At 37.1% G+C, this 18,876-nt stretch overlaps 1 protein-coding gene across 2 annotated transcripts in view; it reads left to right on the forward strand.

The window, feature by feature from the left end:
* Positions 1-18,876, forward strand: part of DPY19L3 (dpy-19 like C-mannosyltransferase 3) — a 74,950-nt gene that overhangs the window by 24,391 nt on the left and 31,683 nt on the right. Inside the window, exons 3-8 of one of the 2 annotated variants that reach the window (XM_033414995.2) lie at positions 1,324-1,414; positions 6,744-6,771; positions 8,069-8,190; positions 8,940-9,085; positions 11,044-11,167; positions 11,714-11,848. In XM_033414995.2, coding sequence (XP_033270886.1) covers positions 1,324-1,414; positions 6,744-6,771; positions 8,069-8,190; positions 8,940-9,085; positions 11,044-11,167; positions 11,714-11,848 — 646 coding nt within the window. The remainder of the gene's footprint in view (positions 1-1,323; positions 1,415-6,743; positions 6,772-8,068; positions 8,191-8,939; positions 9,086-11,043; positions 11,168-11,713; positions 11,849-18,876) is intronic. The other variant, XM_004284857.4, reaches the window with a different exon arrangement.

Raw genomic sequence — 18,876 nt, forward strand, 5'->3', positions numbered from 1 at the left:
TAAATAGCATGAGTGGTTCTTTTAATGAAATGTTTATTACTATTTGAAAAATAATTGGAGGTAGGGGAAAACAAAGATGTGCTAAAAGAAGTTTATCCACTAGAAAGTAAGATATTCAGTGTTTATCATCCTCCACCAGTAAAGTTGGGTTTGTGGAATATGGATCCACTGTATAGGAAAAAACATAGATGGTATTACATTTTAGACAGTGTGTTGCAGAACCTGGTTTTTTCAACACTGGTGTAAAAGAATCTATAATGACATAGGTTATAATTTTTTTTTTTTTTTTTTTTTGCGGTACGCGGGCCTCTCACTTTTGCGGCCTCTCGCGCCGTGGAGCACAGGCTCCGGACGCACAGGCCCAGCGGCCGGCTCACGGGCCCAGCCGCTCCGCGGCATGTGGGATCCTCCCGGACCGGGGCACGAACCCCCGTCCCCTGCATCGGCAGGCGGACCCCCAACCACTGCGCCACCAGGGAAGCCCCGGGTATAATTTTTTGTTCATTTATACTGTTATATATATATGAAATATAGAATCTAAGAGTATTAATAGGATTATTCCAGAAAGTCTTCCCCATTCTTGTTACCAGTTGCCTCCATATTTTATATTACTGATTTAAATCTTAAATTTCATAAAAGCACCTTACAACCAAATTGACTAATAGCTACTACTTTAAATTTTCAGTTCTTCTAAAATTGAATATTTATATAAAAGCAGTTTAATATTTCTTGTATCCATTTTCCTACATGAACATCTTTCCACCAAGGTTACACTTGTCAAAGTAAAATTCACATGTAAAAGGTCTGCCCCATTTTACTAAGAATACCTTGTATTCTTAGAATAAAAAGAAAATTATTAATCTTATATTGTTAGCTTTTAGGCAGGTGTCTAATGCAGTTATAGTTCTTTTTATTTGAGAGACTATTTTCTACTGTCCCTATTTTGTTTTTCACTAATATTACATAAGAATGGTGGTACTTTTAAGGTTTTAATTTGTGTGAAATTAAAAACGTTAACTCTGAAACATTAACTTAAATGGAACTGGTTTTCTCCATTGTTAAAAATGGTTTGTTATAGGAAATTTTAAACATCCACAAAAATAGCGAGAATAGTGAAATAAACCCCTATAATATACACCCAGCTTCAATAATTATCAGCCTTTTATTGTTTTTATTTGCCAAGATTTCTTAAGACTGTTGTCAGAGGTTTTTGTTTTTGTGTTTTTCTTCTAAGTTGTAGTTCTGTATCCTGTTTCTACAGTGACAATAGATATTTAAACAAAACTAGGTCATGTAAACCCAGTAGACCTAACTTTATTTCAGGAAGTGGAGCGAGAAATCTCATTCAGAACAGAATGTGGACTGTATTACTCCTACTACAAGCAGATGCTGCAGGCTCCAACCCTCATGCAAGGTAATCACAACTAATAGTTTTATTTGGGGTCTACTGCATTCTTTTCAATATTTCTGCTAAAATATACTTTTGCACTAATGCATTCTAAATGCTTTATAGATCTTGTGTAGTTTTTCCTTGAACTTGTATAGTTTTTTTCCTTTTTAACATAATCAATCCATGAAAATGTTTTGCTTTGGAAGAAGTTACGTAATATTTTATGTAGTTCTCCTCTCCTTGCTTCTCAGCTCTACTCCATCCCTAATTATCTGTTCACAGTTTCTTGGTTTTGCTGTTAATTGTTTTCATGGTCATTTTGGAAAAGGTCTTTGTATGTGAAAGGAGTATTGTCTGAAAACAGGAGACATTTTGGTAGTACAAATGAGAATTACAGTTGTCTTTTTAGTCCCCAGTGCCCCCGTTCATTCCTTTATTTTGCAGTCACCATTTTCCCACGTTTTCTGTGTTTCTAAGTGGTTTAGAGCACATACTCTTTACCTTTACTCCATTTAATGGAACCCTCCAAAAGGGCCTCTCCTACTCAATATATGCGTTATATGCTTCATATGGGTGCATATAACAGAGAATTGCCTTTTTCTAGGCTTTGTTTGGAATCAGATATATTTTTGGCAAGAATTCTTCATGGGCAATGTTTTGTACTTCTAATTTTATCACGATAGGAGACATGAAATTTTGGTTGCCTTTCTTTTAGTGCCATAAAAGTTAATCAGTTGATTCCTGTGTGGATAGTTGCATTTACACATAATAAGGTTAATTACTCACCAGCCTTGCACTTAATGATTTTAGCAGCCATTGATGACTATTGCCTCTGTCCATTATTTCAGTAGAGTTACAGAAGTGACTCTCATTCCTCCTGCATTTATTAGCTGGAACTCCGTTAGATAGAAAACCTTTTTCTCATCAGCTATTTGATTACCCCGAGCTACAGTTTATCAAAAAAGGCAGGATAAGTGTTGATTTTTCCCCCATACGGTTGATCCTCATTATTCATGGATTCTATATTTGCAAATTCACCTACTCTCTGAAACTTATTTGTAACCCCAGAATCAATAGTCCTGGTGCTTTCACAGTCATTCACGGGCATGTGCACAGCAGTGAAAATTTTTAGTTGCTTCATTTGTGTGTTCCTAGCTGAGGTCAAATAAGGTGATGCAGTGCTTTCGTGTTTCAGTTCAGACTACAGAGTCCTTTTCACAATCTGTTTAGTGCCATGTTTTTTTTGCATTTTTGTGGTTTTCATTGGTGATTTCCTGTTTAAAGTGGCCCACAAGCATAGTGCTGCAGTGCTGTCTAGTTTTCCTAAGTGCGAGAAGGCTATGGTGAAGGCATACAGAGAAAATAACGTGTGTTAGATGAGCTTTGTTCAGGTGTGAGTTAGAGTGCTGTCGGCCATGAGTTAAATGTTAATGAAACAACAATATATACTAAAGGTGTCTTTAGACAAAAACTCATATAAATCAAGGTCATGTGTTGATCAGTTGATGAAAATGCATGACCAGAAGCTTATAGGAAAGTAACCCTGTATTTCCTCCTCATTCAGTATTGCTAATACAGTTTTCATTGCAGTTTTATAGAACATAACTGTGGTGAGTAATGAGAATCAGCTGTACTTACAAGTTCTCAAAATTATGAGTTGCTTCTCTAGCATTCCCCAAAGCAGGGGTTCTTATTGAAGGGCAGTTGTGTCCCTGGGGGACATCTGGAATGTCCAGAGATGGTTTTGATTGTTACACTTTACGGGGGAGAGGGTGAGTGTGCTACTGGAATTTAGTGAGTAGAGGGCAGAGATGCTGCTAAACATCCTGTAGTGCTCAGGACAGTCCCCCCAACAAAGAAGTATCGGGACCAAAATGTCAAAATACTGGTAGTGTTGAAGTTGAAAACCTCTGCTCTAAAGGTGAATAATGAGTATTTTCTTTCTAAGTATCACTATGAACTCAGTGGTTGATCTGTTTCAATTCATTTAGTTATTTGTTAAGATTATTCTTTTAGAAACTTTCAAACATATAAAAAGGTAGAGAAAATCCTCTAATGGATTTGCACTCAAGTATCACTCAATTACAGTGGTTACCAGTTTATGACCAATCTTGTTTCCTCTCTACCCCCATCCTCAACCTGGATAATTTTGGAGTAACTCCAAGATATCATATTGCTTCATCTGTAAATATATCAGTATAATTTTCTAAAGAATGGCAATTCCCTTTTTTTTTTTTTTTTGCGGTACACGGGCCTCTCACTGCTGTGGCCTCCCCCGCTGCGGAGCACAGGCTCTGGACGTGCAGGCTCAGCAGCCATGGCTTACGGGCCCAGCCGCTCCGCAGCATGCGGGATCCTCCCGGACCGGGGCACGAACCCGTGGCCCCTGCATCGGCAGGCGGACTCTCAACCACTGCGCCACCAGGGAAGCCCATCCCTTTTATAAACATAACCAAGTTGTCATTATCACAATTAAGAAATTACTTAATATCAAATATCTACTCAATATTCTCGTTTTCCTCTTGTCTTACAGATCTTTAATGTAGTTTTGAAATCCAAATAAAGCTCATACATTGCAGTCTTCTGCTGTGTCTTTGTTTCTTTTAAGCTATGGATTTCTCACCATCTTTTTTTTTCTTGTAATTCTTCACTGGAAACACTGATTGCTTTGTCTGAGTTTTCCACTTTCTGGATTTTGGTGGAGCCCCAATGGTGCCATTCAGTGTTTCTCTGTTGTCTGAATTTCCTCTTAATTGGCAGTTAGATCTAGAGGCTTGCTCAGATTTAGGTTCTGCTTTTTAGCAAGAATACTTCCTAGGGGCTCCCCTGGTGGCGCAGTGGTTGAGAGTCCGCCTGCCGATGCAGGGGACACGGGTTCGTGCCCCGGTCCGGGAAGATCCCACATGCCGCGGAGCGGCTGGGCCCGTGAGCCATGGCCGCTGAGCCTGCGCGTCTGGAGCCTGTTGCTCCGCAACGGGAGAGGCCACAACAGTGAGAGGCCCGCGTCCCGCAAAAAAAAAAAAAAAAGAATACTTCCTAGATGGTGTTGTCCACTTCCACATCAGGGGGTGCATAATGTGCAGCTCATTCTTTTGGAGTTTAGACTGGGCCATCCATTATTAAGTTCTTAGTTAGCCTTTCACCTAGGTTTATCACCGTTGATGATCATTACTTAAATCTGTTCATTACATAAGGACTATAGCATGGTGATATTCTGATTCTGTAATTCCTTCCATCATTATCAGATGGACTTCCTCTCTAAATAAAAACGTTTTCTCATCAACTATTTGGCAACCCAGAATGTCAGTTCCTAAAGGAAAGATGGGATAAGTATTGATCCTTTCCCTTTGTTTTAGAATGGGTTACCTCTCTAGCATCCCCTAAAGGTTTGCTTTTTAAATATCATAAACACATGGATTTCTAACATATTTCATGCATTTCAATTCTTTGCATTATTCTTCTCATAACAAGTTGTCCAGTCTTTGGCCAGTGGGATGCCTTTCAAATCAGCTGCTGTCTTTTTTTTTTTTTTTTTTTTTTTTGGCTGCATTGGGTTTTTCGTTGCTGTGCGGGCTTTCTCTAGTTGTGGCAAGCTGGGGCTACTCTTCATTGTGGTGCACAGGCTTCTCATTGCGGTGGCTTGTCTCGTTGCGGAGCACGGGTTCTAGGCATGCAGGCTTCAGTAGTTGTGGCACACAGGCTCAGTAGTTGTGGCTTGTGGGCTCTAGAGCTCAGGCTCAGTAGTTGTGGCACCTGGGCTTAGTTGCTCTGCGGCATGTGGGATCTTCCCGGACCAGGGCTTGAACCCTTCTCCTCTGCATTGGCAGGTGGATTCTTAACCACCAACTGCTGTCTTTTTGACATGACTCCAGTAGCCTTTGAAAATTCCTTTGGCATGACAAGATGTTTCAAGCCCATTTTGTGTATTTCCTACCCGTGACCTAGAATCAGCTGTTTCTCCAAGGAGCCCCAGTTCTCTTTAGTGGCTATTTAGAGACCACAGTCTGGGTACTAGAGGCACTTATTGCTACTAGTTTGGTCCTTATTTCCAGACCTTTAGTGAGCAGAGTAGGAAATGTGATTTTTTTTTCCTAAAAGAAAATATGAATAGAGCTATTTTTAGTTCAAAATTAGGATAACAAGGTTTTTACTTTTTTGACTTTATATTTTTATCTTGTTTTCTTTAAGTTGAAAATTTTGGCTTCTATGACATTATCACTTATTTGTTTTATGCTGCTATGTAGAATACTTTCAGTGTAGCAATGATAATATTGCTACTAACAGTATGATTGCCTGAAAACAGTTCAAGCTGTCTTTGTAATTCTTTTTGTTCTTAGGATGTAGCCTACTAGGAATTTACAGTCATATTCCTCTATTCCCAAGAACACTGGAAAGAGTTCTTTTTATGTGACCAAGCTACCAACTCAGTAGGTTTCTTTGTTTTATCTTGCTTTTGGTTTTCAGTGATTGGTTTGTTAAAAAATTTTATATATTTTTTATACTTATTAAAAAAAATGTTTACATGGTTCCAAAGTCAAAACTATAAAACAGGGAGCATTCAGGGAAGTCCACCTCCATCCCTGTCACCTCCACCCTGTTTCTTTCCTCACTCTTTAGGTAACTATTTGTATTAGTTTTTGGTTTATTCTTCTACCATTAGTATTTTCAATATAAGCAAATACTTTATATATTCATATTTTCCCTTTTATTACAGAAAAAACCCTGCTTACTGTATACACTGTCCTCTATTTTGCTTTTTTCACTTGACTGAAATCTTGATCACTCTATAGTAGAGTATCATGATATTCCTTGTTTATTTACTTACTTATTTTCTTGCAGTTGCATAGTACTCCTTGGTGTGGGTAACCATAACTTTATTCAGGTAGCCTTCTTGTCTTTGTCTACTCGGGCTGCCATAACAAACTAACATTGACTGGGTGGCTTAAAAAAACAGAAATTTATTTTCTCACAGTTCCAAAGGCTGGAAGTCTAAGATCAGGGTACCAGCACAGCTGGGTTCTGGTGAGGACTCTCTTGGCTTGTTGCTGGCCACCTCTCTCTGCATCCTCACATGGAAGACAGAGACAGAGAGCAAGCTCTCCAGTGTCTCTTCTGATAAGAGCACTAATCCCATTATGAGGGTCCCCCTCTTATAACCTTTGTCTCTACCTAATTACCTCCCAAAGGCTCATCTTCAATACCATCACATTGGAGGGGGACGGCCTTAGGGCTTCAACATAGGGGGCCATATAAAGTCTCAGTCCATAACACTCCTGTATTAGTCTAGTAGGACTGCCGTAACAAAATAACACAGAGTGGGTAGCTTAAACAGTACAAATGTATTTTCTTTCAGTTCTGGAGGCCAGAAGTCTACGATCAAGGTACTGTCGGGGTTGGTTTCTGGTGAAGCCTCTTTCTGGCTTGTAGATGGCCACCTTCTTGCCATGTCCTTACAAAGCCTTTCCGCTGTGTGTCTGCATAGAGGGAGGGAGAGAGCCCTCTCTTGTTGGTTCCTCTTCTTATAAGGACACCAAGTCCTATCTGATTAAGGCCCCACCCTATGACCTCACTTAACCTTTTTACCTCCTTGTAGACCCTATCCAAATACAGACACATTGGGGTTAGGGCTTCAACATAGGAATTTGGGGGGACACATTTCATTCCAAAACACCTCCTGTTGATGGACTTTGGCATTGTTTCTGATCTTTTGCTTTTACAGATGGCACTGCAGGAATGACCTTGTACCTATGTCATTTTGTCTTTTTGCCAGTCTGTCTTTGGAATCTGTTCCTAGACATGGGCTTCCTGGATCAAAGAGTAAATGCACATGTAATTTTGCTAGGTGTTGCCAAATTGTCTTCCATAGGGATTATACCATTTTGCATTCCCAACTACAGTGTATGAAAGAGCCTTACAGCCTCACTAACAGAGAATATTGTCAAACTTCTTGATTTTTTCCAAGCTGCTAGGTGAGAAACGATATCTTTGTGTAGTTTTAATTTGCTATTCTAGTAGGAGTGAGGTTTAGCATCTTTTCAGATGTGTAAGGACTGTGTGCATGTTTTCTTCTGTGAACTGTTCATACCTTCTGTTAATTAGTTGGCTTGGTTACAGTAGCAAATGACCTCAATATAACAATGGAATTCTATAACTACAGATTTATTTCTCACTCTCATTATCCAGCCCCTATGTGGAACATACTGTTACCACTGCAGAGGGAAAGGGCAAGATTGCTGGTGGAAGCATGCATTGTCTCTTAAAGATTCTGCTCAGATGTGACCTGTGTCACATCCACTCACCTGCCATTGGTCAGAGCAAGTCAAATGGCCAAACCCATCCCTGGGGGTGGGAGGGAGGCTTCATATACTCTCCCAAAGGAGGTACTACAGGTCTCATGGCAGGAAGGCAGAGCAGGGAAATATAATATCCTCTTGCCCAAATTTCTGTAGAAGAATCATACGGTTCTTCTATTACATCACAGAAGTTATAATTTACCTATGTTTGTGTAAACATTTAAATAATGTCCATCTATTATATGGTATGCTTTTCATGGATAGGACTATTATATCCACAACACCTAGCACATTCTCTGGCATATACTAAAGAATCTATGAATAGTTTTGAATGAATAATTTAATTATAATTATCTTTTACTGAATTTTCAAATATCAATCTTAGGTTTTCATGGCTTAATATATGATAACAAAACCGAATCTATGAGGACAATTAACCTCCTTCAACGAATGAATATTTACCAAGAGGTTTTTCTCAGTATTTTATATAGAGTTCTACCCATACAGGTATGTTGTGTCCTGTGACATTGAATTTAATATTAGATGAAAGTCAAAGTCTGACATTTTAAGTTGAATGTTTCACATATGTTTTTCTGATCTTCAACTGGCTTGGTATAAAAACAGTAGTATCCTAATTTTCTCCACACATATTGTGAATTTTGCTTTTTATTTATATTTTATAAGATATTTTTACATATAGATGCTTCCAGGCTTAAAGTATGCAGTCTAGAAGCTGATAAATATTTTCATTTGGAAACATGTGATCACTCCTCATTTATCTTTGAAATAAAAAAACAACAACCGGGAGAGTTAGCAAATCACAGTGACCACTTCTCATGTGAATAAGGTAATACTGGATGAAGTTAGCTGTAAAACTCGTCTAAAGAATGAAACTAGGGACTTCCCTGGTGGTCCAGTGGTGAGGACTCCGCGCTCCCAATGCAGGGGGCCTGGGTTTGATCCCTGGTCAGGGTACTAGATCCCACGTGCCGCAACTAAGACCCAGGGCAGCCAAATAAATAAATAAATACTTAAAAAAAAAAAATGAAGCCAGAATCCTCAAGGACTTCCTTTTCTGCTTTTGTATTGAGAAGAAAGGCTGCTAGCACACTTTTACACAGGAAGGAGTGATGTACGCTTATTTCTTGGAATTAATACCAAGCTTCTGAATATTAAATTTCCACTGTCATATTTTGTAAATGGCATGAGAAGGAGTAGGGCTTCTTTAACAGACGTTTTTTATCATTCCCTTACAGAAATATATAGAGCCAGTTTATTTTTATATTTACACCTTATTTGGACTCCAAGCAATTTATGTCACAGCTCTTTACATAACCAGCTGGCTCCTGAGTGGTACATGGCTGTCAGGACTCTTAGCAGCTTTCTGGTATGTCACAAATAGGTGAGTTGGAATCAGTATTCCCTTCTCCTTTTCTAAGGTATAAGTTAAAATGAAGTTACTTCATTTCCAGTTTAAAGAAGGTTGTTCTGCCACATTTTGTTGGAGTATTTTCTCTTTGGGTTACCTAGTGGAGGTTTTCTTATTTAGTAAGGTAGAAAGTCCTACTTTTATATGTACATCTACAGCTGAGGAACAAAACACTGAATTGTAAGTCAAGAGAATCATCTATAATAATCCCAATTCTATTACCAACTTGCTGTGTGATCAGTATTTCTCCAGCCACAAATCTCATCTCTTAAAAGGTTTATTAATATCTTTATTATCAACCTCAGTAAGATTGTATGCAGCTCATAATTAGCAAAGTATAAAGCACTGTACAAGTGTAAGGAAGTTCTTACATTATTTAATTAATATCTATTAATTTCCAAACCCTGGAGCATTATGAAATAGCATTTTTAAAAAACATATTCGAGATAAATCGAATTATTGCCTGACCTATTAAAAGCAACACCAATAGTCAGTAGCAGTCTTAAAACTTGAACATGAATTCTGATGTTGATTTTATGTTGTAATCCTCAACAAATTACTTTTTATTATAACCTTACTGAGTGCTTACTATATGCCAAGCACTTTACATCATACTTTATATGTATGATTTTAACAAACCTGTAGAGTGGGTACTATTATTATTACTATTTTGTTTTATTTTATTTTGTGTGTGTGTGTGTGTGTGTGTGTGTGTGGTATGCGGGCCTCTCACTGTTGTGGCCTCTCCCGTTGCGGAGCACAGGCTCCGGACGCGCAGACTCAGCGGCCATGGCTCACGGGCCCAGCCGCTCCGCGGCATGTGGGATTCTCCCAGACCTGGGCACGAACCCGTGTCCCCTGCATCGGCAGGCAGACTCTCAACCACTTGCCGCCACCAGGGAAGCCCATTATTACTATTTTAGAAGTGAGGTAATTGAAGCTTAAAAGGTTGTTTTATACATATACATTATATGTATAAATATATAAAAAGGTTATGTGTGCATATGTATATATATATGAGAATATTTATATAGGCATATATATTTATATATAGATAAAGGCATACACACACACACACACACACACACGTGCACACATGGAGCTAAGTCTTGGTCAGAATTCAAATGCAGAGTGTGAGACCACTATGTTATGCTGCCTCTTAACATTTTATTTATTTTTTATTTATTTATTTATTCTTTGCGGTACGCGGGCCTCTCACTGTTGTGGCCTCTCCCGTTGCAGAGCACAGGCTCTGGACGCGCAGGCTCAGCGGCCATGGCTCACGGGCCCAGCCGCTCCGCGGCATGTGGGATCTTCCCAGACCGGGGCACGAACCCACGTCCGCTGCATCGGCAGGCGGACTCTCAACCACTGTGCCACCAGGGAAGTCCGCTCTTAACATTTTAATCTAACATATTATTCCTGCTAAGAGTAAATGAAAGTCTGTAATTCAGCTATACTTCAACAAAAAATAAATTTTAAAAAAGAATAAATTAAAGTCAAATTTATTGTTTCTATTAAAAGTAAATAAAGACATTTATTGGATTCCTAGTATGTATAGGGATCGTTCTTGGTACTAGGTGTACAAAGTTGAAAACTTAACTACACTTGCCCTCTGGGGGTTCACATTTTAGGGGAGTCAAGGAGCTTTTAAAAGTTTATTAATCAATGACAAAATTAAGACTCAAGTATAAAGCACTACCAGTTCTACCCCAGTTCTACCACTGCATACCTGTGGACAGGTTAGTTAAATTTTCTCAATGCCAGTTTTATGTTGCAGGCGTGATGATGATGATGATAAAGGCAAATTATTGAGAACCAAGAACCAAAATCTAAACATACTTAACATAATATGTCTTTCACTTTAGGAAATCTTTGAGGTAATGATAGTAAAAATTACTACTTTGGTCCTTTGTGTTTTCCTTGTGCAGAATAGATACCACAAGGGTTGAGTTTACCATCCCACTGAGAGAGAATTGGGCGCTGCCATTCTTTGCAATTCAGATAGCAGCAATTACATATTTCCTGAGACCAAACTTACAGCCCCTTTCTCAAGTAAGTTTTTATAATACTTTGTATATATTTTTAGTTCTCCAATTTTATCTTAGAGAAGCTTCAGAAAATGTGATGTTCATCGTGTCCAAGTGCATGTTAATAGTTCTTATTCCATGACCAATTTTTTAACTTGAGTTAAATTAAGTTTTCTTTTTCTAAACCTGTTCCTACTTTGCAAAGAAAATGTTTTCATTTTTGATGTTAAAAATGTACTCTACATTATCTGCCCTTAAACAGTAACGGCAAACCCACACAAAATTTCTGCAGAACTGTCAGAATTTTTAAGCCATTGCTCTTGAGATGTGATTTGGTGCATTATTGCCTCCATGATAATATGGAGTACACATACCATATGTGAATATTTATATGCAGAGTGTCACGTTAGGCTATTTAGAACTTAAATAACAAATGCAAGAGTTTTCAGAGCAACAGTTCATAGTTTTTCTGTTTGGTTTATAGAGATATTGGCTGCTCTTGAGAACACTTGTCTGAGAGGCTTTTTATTACTAGAGACATGTAAATTATACAAAGATTTTCTTTTTACAGAGGCTGACACTTCTTGCCATTTTCATATCAACTTTTCTCTTTAGTCTAACATGGCAATTTAATCAATTTATGATGCTGATGCAAGCATTAGTGCTGTTCATACTGGACTCCTTGGACATGCTGCCAGCAGTGAAGGTAAGGTTTGCTCTCTTTTCTCAGTTGAGATGGTTGTTGTTTAATGTTTTATATGATAGAATGAGCTCAAAATATGCACATGCTTAATGATAAAGTTGAAGCTGCTTCTTAGCTATAATGTAAATATGCTGTAGTCAGTTGAAGCTGAGTAATTTATGCAGCCTAGTTTGACCATCTTAATTTTTATTCTGCTTGTTTTACATTAAAAGATGGATTTATTTCGGGACTTCCCTGGCAGGCCAGTGGTTAAGACTCCACACTTCCCCTGCAGGGGGCACAGGTTCGATCCCTGGTCGGGGAACAAAGATCCCACATGTGGCGTGACCTTAAAAAAAAGATGGATTTATTTGGAGCACAAATGTCTAAATCAGTTGTCCTTTATAGAGTTGACTTAAATTTTAAAATATAAGATAGCTATTTTAAAATGTATTACTGTGTATTGTCCCACCTTTTTTTCCCCAAGGAAATCAATGGGTGTATAACAGCTTTTCTGTGGTACTTTGTAAAATTTTCATAGTAACATTTACCAGTACAGGATGTGAATCCCTATTGATTGGTCAGAGGTCACATATGAAATAAGGAAATTATAAAGGAAACCATTGTTTGTCTCCCAGTGTGTGCTGCTGTCATTTAACTGTATGGTTTTTGTCATGTGCAGAAATATGTTTTAATGTGTTGTATATGTTGTTAAGTTGCTCATAGTTACTATTCCAAAGTAACAGTAACTTAAATATTTTCCAAGTATAAAATATTATCACCAGATCTAAGGCAGCAATATAATCTAATAGAGAAGAGTTGTACTCACATATTCCTTGTCAAAAGAGATGCAACAATCTTTGGAAACTGACTGAATCTGAATTAGGAAACATTAAAGTCAACCAACACACATATATTATCTATCTACTGAGTCATAATAATAGGATAGGCACTATAGAAAATTCCAACCTGTATAAGACATTGTCCCATCCACAGGAAGTTTGCCATCTAGCTTGGGAAATAAAGATGTCTATACAATTAGAGGGATGTCTGTATATCTATAGCTGTCAATTTGTAGTAACAGTAAGTGCCAGAAGTCTAGAAGAGGAGACTTCTTTTTCGGCTAGAAAGGTTTCACAGAAATGAGATTCTAGAGGTGGAACAAAAATGAGGAGACTAGAATTTGGATGGAGTTTGAGAGGGGAAGATATGAAGGTAAAATACAGTAAAGAAAGCAGGTGGATAAATGGGAAAAGTATGTGAAAAAGAATGGATACTTCTATGGGTATAACTGAATCACTTTTCTGTATACCTGTAACTAACACATCATTAATCAGCTATACTCCAATATAAAATAAAAATTAAAATTATTTTTAATTAAAAAAAGAAAGCAGGTGGATAAGCCAAAGTTAAAATTGTATATATGTGTGTGGGTGTATAATATATGTGTGTGTATATATATATATGGTATTAGATAATGATAATAGAGCCCACATGCCTCTAAAAGCTGCATGTACAAATGAAGCTGAGTCTGTTGCTGTCTGTTTATATTTGCTTTCCTGTTTTGTAAACTCTTTATGCTTTGTTCATGGAGACTTGCAAGCTAAGGGGAAGAGGTGCCTAGATACCTTTGTATTTCTTCTTGTCATACACTCTTAGGCCAGTTAGTCTCTTCATATCTGATATCACTTTTCCCCCCTTTCTAACAAGTATGTTCAAAAGAACATTGTACATTTTAACATAAAAAATAAATTAATAAATGAAAGAAGAAATAAATAAAAATAAATAAATAATATTGAGCCATTTTGAAAATACATATATAAAACTTTTTTCCTAGTGTATAATTTTTCTGTAGTGTATTTTCACAGTAGGTATCAAAAGCCTAAGAAAACATGTATGTCTTTTCACCAAATTTTGACCTCTTGAAATTTATCCTAAGGAAATAATCAAACATGTTCATTTTAGCTGGACTGTAATAAGAAAAGTCTGGAAATGACCTAAGTCAATAGCAATAGGGTATTGTTAAACAAACATGTCTTAACTATGTAACACAGTGTTAGTTATATATAACCATTAGTTTTCCTTCTCCCTTTTTTAAAAATAAAACATATGTATAGAGAGAGGAAAGTTTCTAGAAATATATGCATTAAAGTATTAGCAGTCAGCTATGTGATTGATGCTCTTATTTTCTTTTTGTTCTTTACATCTCTTGAATATTTCTGTAATGAACATTTGTTTCTTTTTTAAAAAATTGGAAAACAGAATAAAATACTATTTTGGCACAGACAAAAAACTAAAGAATAATACAGCTAATTTATTTCATATTCAGTTCTAAGCTTCATTGAACTTTTATATTTGAAACTCTGTTGGCGTTAGAAGTAGTTAAAACTATCACAATTAAAGGAGGAACAGTATTATAATGAAAGGATCCTGGGTTATAATACCAAGTTGCTACTATCAACTCTGAAGATAACTAGCTCTTTAAACTTTGTCAAGTGATATAACTTCTTGGAGCCTTAGTTTCTTCATAAATTGGAATCACTGATCTCTAATCATATTGAATGGGAAAGAGTCAGAATAATTGATACAGAAAAAAGTAATACAAATTCAGAGCCTGATGTGGTGACAAGAAGCAATATCTTTTTCAGTACACGTCATCTTCTTTTCATGGATGATGGAAAATCTCTTACCATCAAAAGATCAAGTTTTCAGTGAGAAATGTGTACAGGGTTTTAAAATATAAAACAGAACAGTAAATGTTATTACTAAGCATATAATTCTGTTCGATAAAAGACTAAGAATGTGGAGACTACCTGTTGTGAAAACAAAACACATTAGTGATCAATGCCTAAGAGGCAATTTTAAAGTACTCCATATGGTTCCAGACAAAATGAAGGAAACACACTTCTTATTCTTCCTACTAAGTACAATTAAAAGCCCTAGACAATATGTAAAAAACAAGTATAAGAAAATTTTGAGAGGTGGAGAAAAGAAAGTAGACTACACCTAGAGACCTCGAAACCAGAGGAAGAATATGGCAGTGAGTTCACTGGGTTTTCTTTTTGCTGCATATATCTCAGACTAGGTACTGGAAAAGTCAGCAATCAGGAGAAACCAATGGACTCAAACCAAAAAAGCCCCAAGAAAAGCCAAAAGGACAAGAAAGGGTGAAGCATGAATGCCACGTGGAGAACCTTCAACTTATTGGTAATGAGACAGCCCTCCCCATCCCTCCCAGGATGGTGTCAGCAGAGAGCCTAAACTTTCATCTTCACCCAGCAGTAATGAGACACCCCTTTCTTCTGCCCCTCAAAAGTCAGTGGAGGTCAAATGTCCAGGTCACCCTGGACATCCAAACCCATCTGGAAATAATGAGGCAGTGTCCTTCTTTCCTCAGTGGCATGACGCTGGCGTGGTGTCAGAGGAGGTCTGCTGACGCAGAAGATTTACATAAGATTCAGAGTTCCATAACATAATACAATACAATTGAAGATCATCTGTTAAACTAAGAACCAGGAAAATCTCTTGAATGAACAGAGACCATCAGCAGGTGCCAAAACCAAGGCACACAAAAGTTGAATTACCTGACAAGGAATTTAAAGCAGCTATCATAAAAAAAAATTCTCATTGAGCAATTACAAACACACATAAAACAAATGAAAAATAGAAACTCTTAACAGAGATTTAGAAGATACAAAGAAGAAGCAAATGGAAATTTTAGAACTGAAAAATTCCAATAATGAAAATAAAAACCTCAATAGATGGGCTTCCCTGGTGGCACAGTGGTTAAGAATCTGCCTGCCAATGCAGGGGACATGGGTTCAATCCCTGGTCCAGGAAGATCCCACATGCTGCGGAGCAGCTAAGCCTGTGCGCCACAACTACTGAGCCTGCACTCTAGAGCCCGCGAGCCACAACTACTGAAGCCCACATGCCTAGAGCCCGTGCTCCACAACAAGAAAAGCCATTGCAGTGAGAAGCCCACAGACTGCAGTGAAGAGTAGCCCCTGCTTGCCTCAATTAGAGAAAGCCCGCACACAGCAACGAAGACCCAATTCAGCCAAAAAAATAAACAAATTAATTAAATAAATTTTTTAAAACCCAAAAACTCAGTAGATGGACTCAACAGGAGACTGGAATGGTCAGAGGAAAGAATCAGTGAACTTGAAGACAGGACAATTTAGAAATGAACTAATTTGAACAAGAAAATAGACTGGAAAAAAATGAACAGAGCTTCAGAGACCTATGAGACCATAACAAGAAGTCTAATTCATATAACCAGAACCCCAAAAGGAGAGAAAGAGAGTGAGGCTGGAAAAAGTATTTGAAAAAAATACTTTTTGAAGGAATGTCAAAAACTTCCCAAATTTGTCAAAACCTACAGAATCAAGAAGCTGAGCTAATGTCAAATAGGGTAAACCCAAATAAACCAATGCCAAGATACATCATAATCAAACTTCTGGAGAATAAAGATAAAGAAAAAAATCTTGAAAGCAGTCAGAGAAAAGTGATACCTATAGGGGAAAACCAGTTTGAACGACAGTTGGTTTCTCATCAGAAACCATGGTGCTGAAAGAATAGAATGGTCAACCCAGAATTCTATAGCCAGCAAAAATATCTTTCAGGAAAGAAAGGGAAAGCAAAACATTCTCAGATGAAGGAAAACTAACAGAATTTGTTACCTATGGACCTATTGTTAAAAAAAAAAGTGGCTAAATGAAGTTCTTGAAATAGAAGGAAATGATAAAAGAAGAAATGTTGGGACATCAGGAAGAGAGAAAAGGCAATTAAAAGTAAAAATATGAATAAATATAATAAACTTCCTCTCTCATCTTGAGTGTTCTAAATTATGTTTGATAGCCGAAGCAAAAATAATAATATGGTCTTATGGTTCTCAATGTATGTAGAGGAAATATTTATGACAGTTGTAAATGAGAAAAGTAAAGGGACTTAAATTGAGGTAAAATTTCTACACTTGATTCAAACTGGTAAAATGTCCACACTAGTAGACTGTAATAAGTTATGAATGTATAATGTAATAACCCAGAACAACCACTAAAAATCTGTACACAGAGATACATTCAAAAATACTATAAATAAGTAAAAATGGAATTCTAAGAATATTCAAGTTACCCACAGGAAGGCAGAAAAGAAAACAGAAATGGAAAACGGAGTGAACAAACAGCAAATGATAAAATGGCAGATTTAAGACCTATCATATCAATAATAACACATATATGCAATAGAATATTACTCAGCCATAAAAAGAAACGAAATTGAGTTATTTGTAATGAGGTGGATGGACCTAAAATCTGTCATACAGAGTGAAGTAAGTCAGAAAGAGAAAAACAAATACCATATACTAACACATATATACGGAATCTAAAAAAAAAAAATGGTTCTCAAGAACCTAGGGGCAGGACAGGAATAAAGACACAGACATAGAGAATGGACTTGAGGACACGGGGTGGGGGAAGGGTAAGCTGGGACGAAGTAAGAGAGTGGCATTGACATATATACACTACCAAATGTAAAATAGATAGCTAGTGGGAAGCAGCTGCATGGCACAGGGAGATCAGCTCAGTGCTTTGTGACCACCTAAAGGGGTGGGATAAGTAGGGTGGGAGGGAGATGCAAGAAAGAGGGAGGGGATATGTGGATATATGTATGCACATAGCTGATTCACTTTGTTATACAGCAGAAACTAACACAACGCTGTAAAGCAATTATACTCCAATAAAGACATTTAAAAAATTACATTAAAGGTAAATGATCTAAATACAACTATTTAAAGACAGAGATGGGTTAGAATAGATTAAAAAAGCACAACCCAATTGTTTTCTACAAGGAACTCACTTCAAACAAACAGTATAGGTAGATTGAAAATAAAAGGGTAGGAAAAGACACACCATGCAAATATTAATCAAAAGAAAGTAGAAGTGGCTATATTAATATCAGGTAATGTAGGCATGAGAGCAAAGAAAATTACCAGAATAGTATATACTAATAAAAGTATTAATCCACCAAGAAGACATAGCAATCCTAAATGTACATGTACTAACCAACAGTGCCACAGTATATGTGAAGCAAAAACTGACAGAACGGAAAGGAGAAACAGACAAACCCAAAAAGAGATGAGGACTTCAGCACCCCTCTCTCTCAACAATTGAGAACCAGACAGAAATCGTTAAGGATATAGAACTCAACAACACCATCAACTAACAGGATCTAACCAACATTTATAGAACATTCCACCCAACAACAGCAGAATACCCAATGGATTGAACCAATGGATTCAAACTAGAAATCAACAAAAAGATAAGGAAATTTCCAATATTTGGAAACTAAGCAGCACACTTCTAAATAATCTATGGGTCAAAGAGGAAGCTTTGAGGAAACACTGAACTCAGTGACAACAAAAATGCAACATATCAAACCTTGTGTGGTGCAGCTAAAGCAGCACTAAGAGGGAAATGTGTACCACTACACACATTATAAAAGAGGAAAAATCTAAACCATAACCAAGCTCCCACCTTATGAAACTAGGAAAGGAAGAGCACAATAACCCCAACTCAAGCAGAAGGAAGAAAACAATAAAGAAAAGAACAAAAATCAATGAAATTGAAAACATAAAAACAATAGAGAAAATTAGTGAAATAAAAAGCTAGTTCTTTCAAAAGATCAGTAAAACTACAGACCTTCATAATTCCCTTGGAGCATTAAACATTCAATGTTAGCACACTTTGATGCCAAAGTTCTGATTCTCTGTGGCAGTACTTATGTTCTAGCCAGTTAAGAACATAGACTCTAGAACCAACTGCCTCGATTTGAATGAGTTGATATAAGTGAGTCATTTATCATACTCCCTGATATTTTATGAATGTTAAAAAATGTTAACCATGTTTAATTATGAATGATAATGAAGAGCATGAGCATGCCATTGAAGAAAATTTTGATTATTCTGTATAGGAAGAATGTATTATTGCTGCCTTGTTTCTAAACTCTGAACTAATAGAAGCTGAGAAGGAACATCAGAAGTACCACTGGAAAAA

This window comes from Orcinus orca, chromosome 20, assembly GCF_937001465.1.
Source record: "Orcinus orca chromosome 20, mOrcOrc1.1, whole genome shotgun sequence".
Taxonomy (NCBI): domain Eukaryota; kingdom Metazoa; phylum Chordata; class Mammalia; order Artiodactyla; family Delphinidae; genus Orcinus; species Orcinus orca.